A 1,542-nucleotide genomic window follows, 5' to 3' on the forward strand; every position below is an offset into this window, starting at 1 on the left:
AGGATTTCCTTTTATCTGGAGATACCACATTGAGCTTCGCTCTCTTCCTGCAAGCTCTCTGCCCCGGACCCGAGCGTTAGGACCATCTGCTTATTTTCTGGGGTTTACATCTCAACTCTTTTTCCTCCTCACTCCTCTGATTTGCCTCGTAGTATTCGAGGTGGAGCAGAGGTTTTCACAGAACTACCAGGACATCCCATCTGGAGCCGTGATGATGGATCCAGGCCAGGCAGCGCGTCTGGTTCTGGTTAGGGTCGGGGTTACTCCACTGCTGGTCTGTCTTCATCCACGTCCCATCCATCCCTCCCCTATTTTCCTCTTTGGTTCTCTGGTTTCTGTGAGGCTTCAGGAACCAGGTGTTTCTTTCTCTTTATATTTTGCCACCTCCCAAGCTTTCTCCTTTGTGCTCTGGACGCCTGTATTAAAAACACTTCAGCAGCCCACAGGTTGATTGGGGACAGGGAGTGGGGAACAAAAACCCTCAAGTGGGAACAAAAACCTTCAACTGGGAACAAAAACCTTCAAGTGGGAACAAAACAAAAGGAACCAAGTATTATAGAATGGCCTGGGCTGGAAGGGACCTTAGAGATCATCTAGTCCAACCTCCCTGTCACAAGCAGGGACGCCTCTCGACTAGATCAGGCAACCCATGGAGACCGAACGGGAATTGAACCCGTGGCCTTGGTGTTATCAGCACCACGCTCTAACCAACTGAGCTAAGCGGTCACCCAAGCTATTGTATTTTTTTTCCTTCAGGAACTGGATCAACTGCCCGGAACCTCTGCTGAATTCTACAGAGATTGGCGCAGATGCTTAAAAAGCGGAAAAGAAAAATACCAGTTTTTGCTTGAACTCGGAGGGAAGGCCTTGGGCAGAATCTTTCAGGCTGACTTGGGCTTTGGCCTCCTGGGCGAATTCCTTGCGGTGCTGGCGGAGAACGTCTGTCACGAAGACAGAGCTGCCGTCCTTCAGATCTTAGAGAGCCTTTCGGGCACCAAGCGCTTCGGGTTAAACGTGGAGCTTCTGAGTGAGCTGGAGAAGGAGAGCAGCAGGGATTTATTTAGGAAGCTGCGGAGTGCCAGCGGGGATTATGGGCCCCCCGGTCAGCCCAGCAGCCCAACGGAGAGGGAAGCGCAACTCAGGGACACCGGCGTCCAAAAGGAGGCTGAGGAGGAGAGGGTGGTGATGGAGCTGATGAAACGTTACCAGGTCAACTGAAGGAGCAGAAGCACCAGCATCGTGCAGGAACAGCAGGCAGGAGAGGCTCAAAGCCAGAATCGGATACTTTTAGAGCATTGCTCTGCATTTCTCTGTGCCTGGGAGCCACCCAGAGCGATAGTTCTGCACAAATAAAGGTTGGTTACCGAGAAGACTGTGTTGTGATGTCTGGGGCAAGGTGTCCTCACGGAACGGCTCTGTGAGAATCTCTTAGATGGGGAGAACAACTGAGGGAAAGAAAAAAACTGGCTGGTATTTTTGAAGGGGAAACCAGAACTCAGACAGACCCTTCCCTTAGAATCATAGAATCACAGAACAATTCAG

At 51.2% G+C, this 1,542-nt stretch overlaps 1 protein-coding gene across 1 annotated transcript in view; it reads left to right on the top strand.

Annotated features, from left to right (window-relative positions):
• CCDC103 (coiled-coil domain containing 103) overlaps positions 1-1,218 on the top strand; it is a gene marked incomplete at its 5' end in the record, with an annotated part of 2,365 nt that extends 1,147 nt beyond the window's left edge. Inside the window, one exon of the mRNA XM_009864993.1 lies at positions 757-1,218. Within this exon, the coding sequence (XP_009863295.1) occupies positions 757-1,218 (462 nt within the window). The remainder of the gene's footprint in view (positions 1-756) is intronic.
• Between the last annotated feature and the right edge of the window lie 324 nt (positions 1,219-1,542).

The sequence above is a fragment of the Apaloderma vittatum genome, unplaced genomic scaffold (genome assembly GCF_000703405.1).
Source record: "Apaloderma vittatum isolate BGI_N311 unplaced genomic scaffold, ASM70340v1 scaffold14532, whole genome shotgun sequence".
Lineage (NCBI taxonomy): Eukaryota > Metazoa > Chordata > Aves > Trogoniformes > Trogonidae > Apaloderma > Apaloderma vittatum.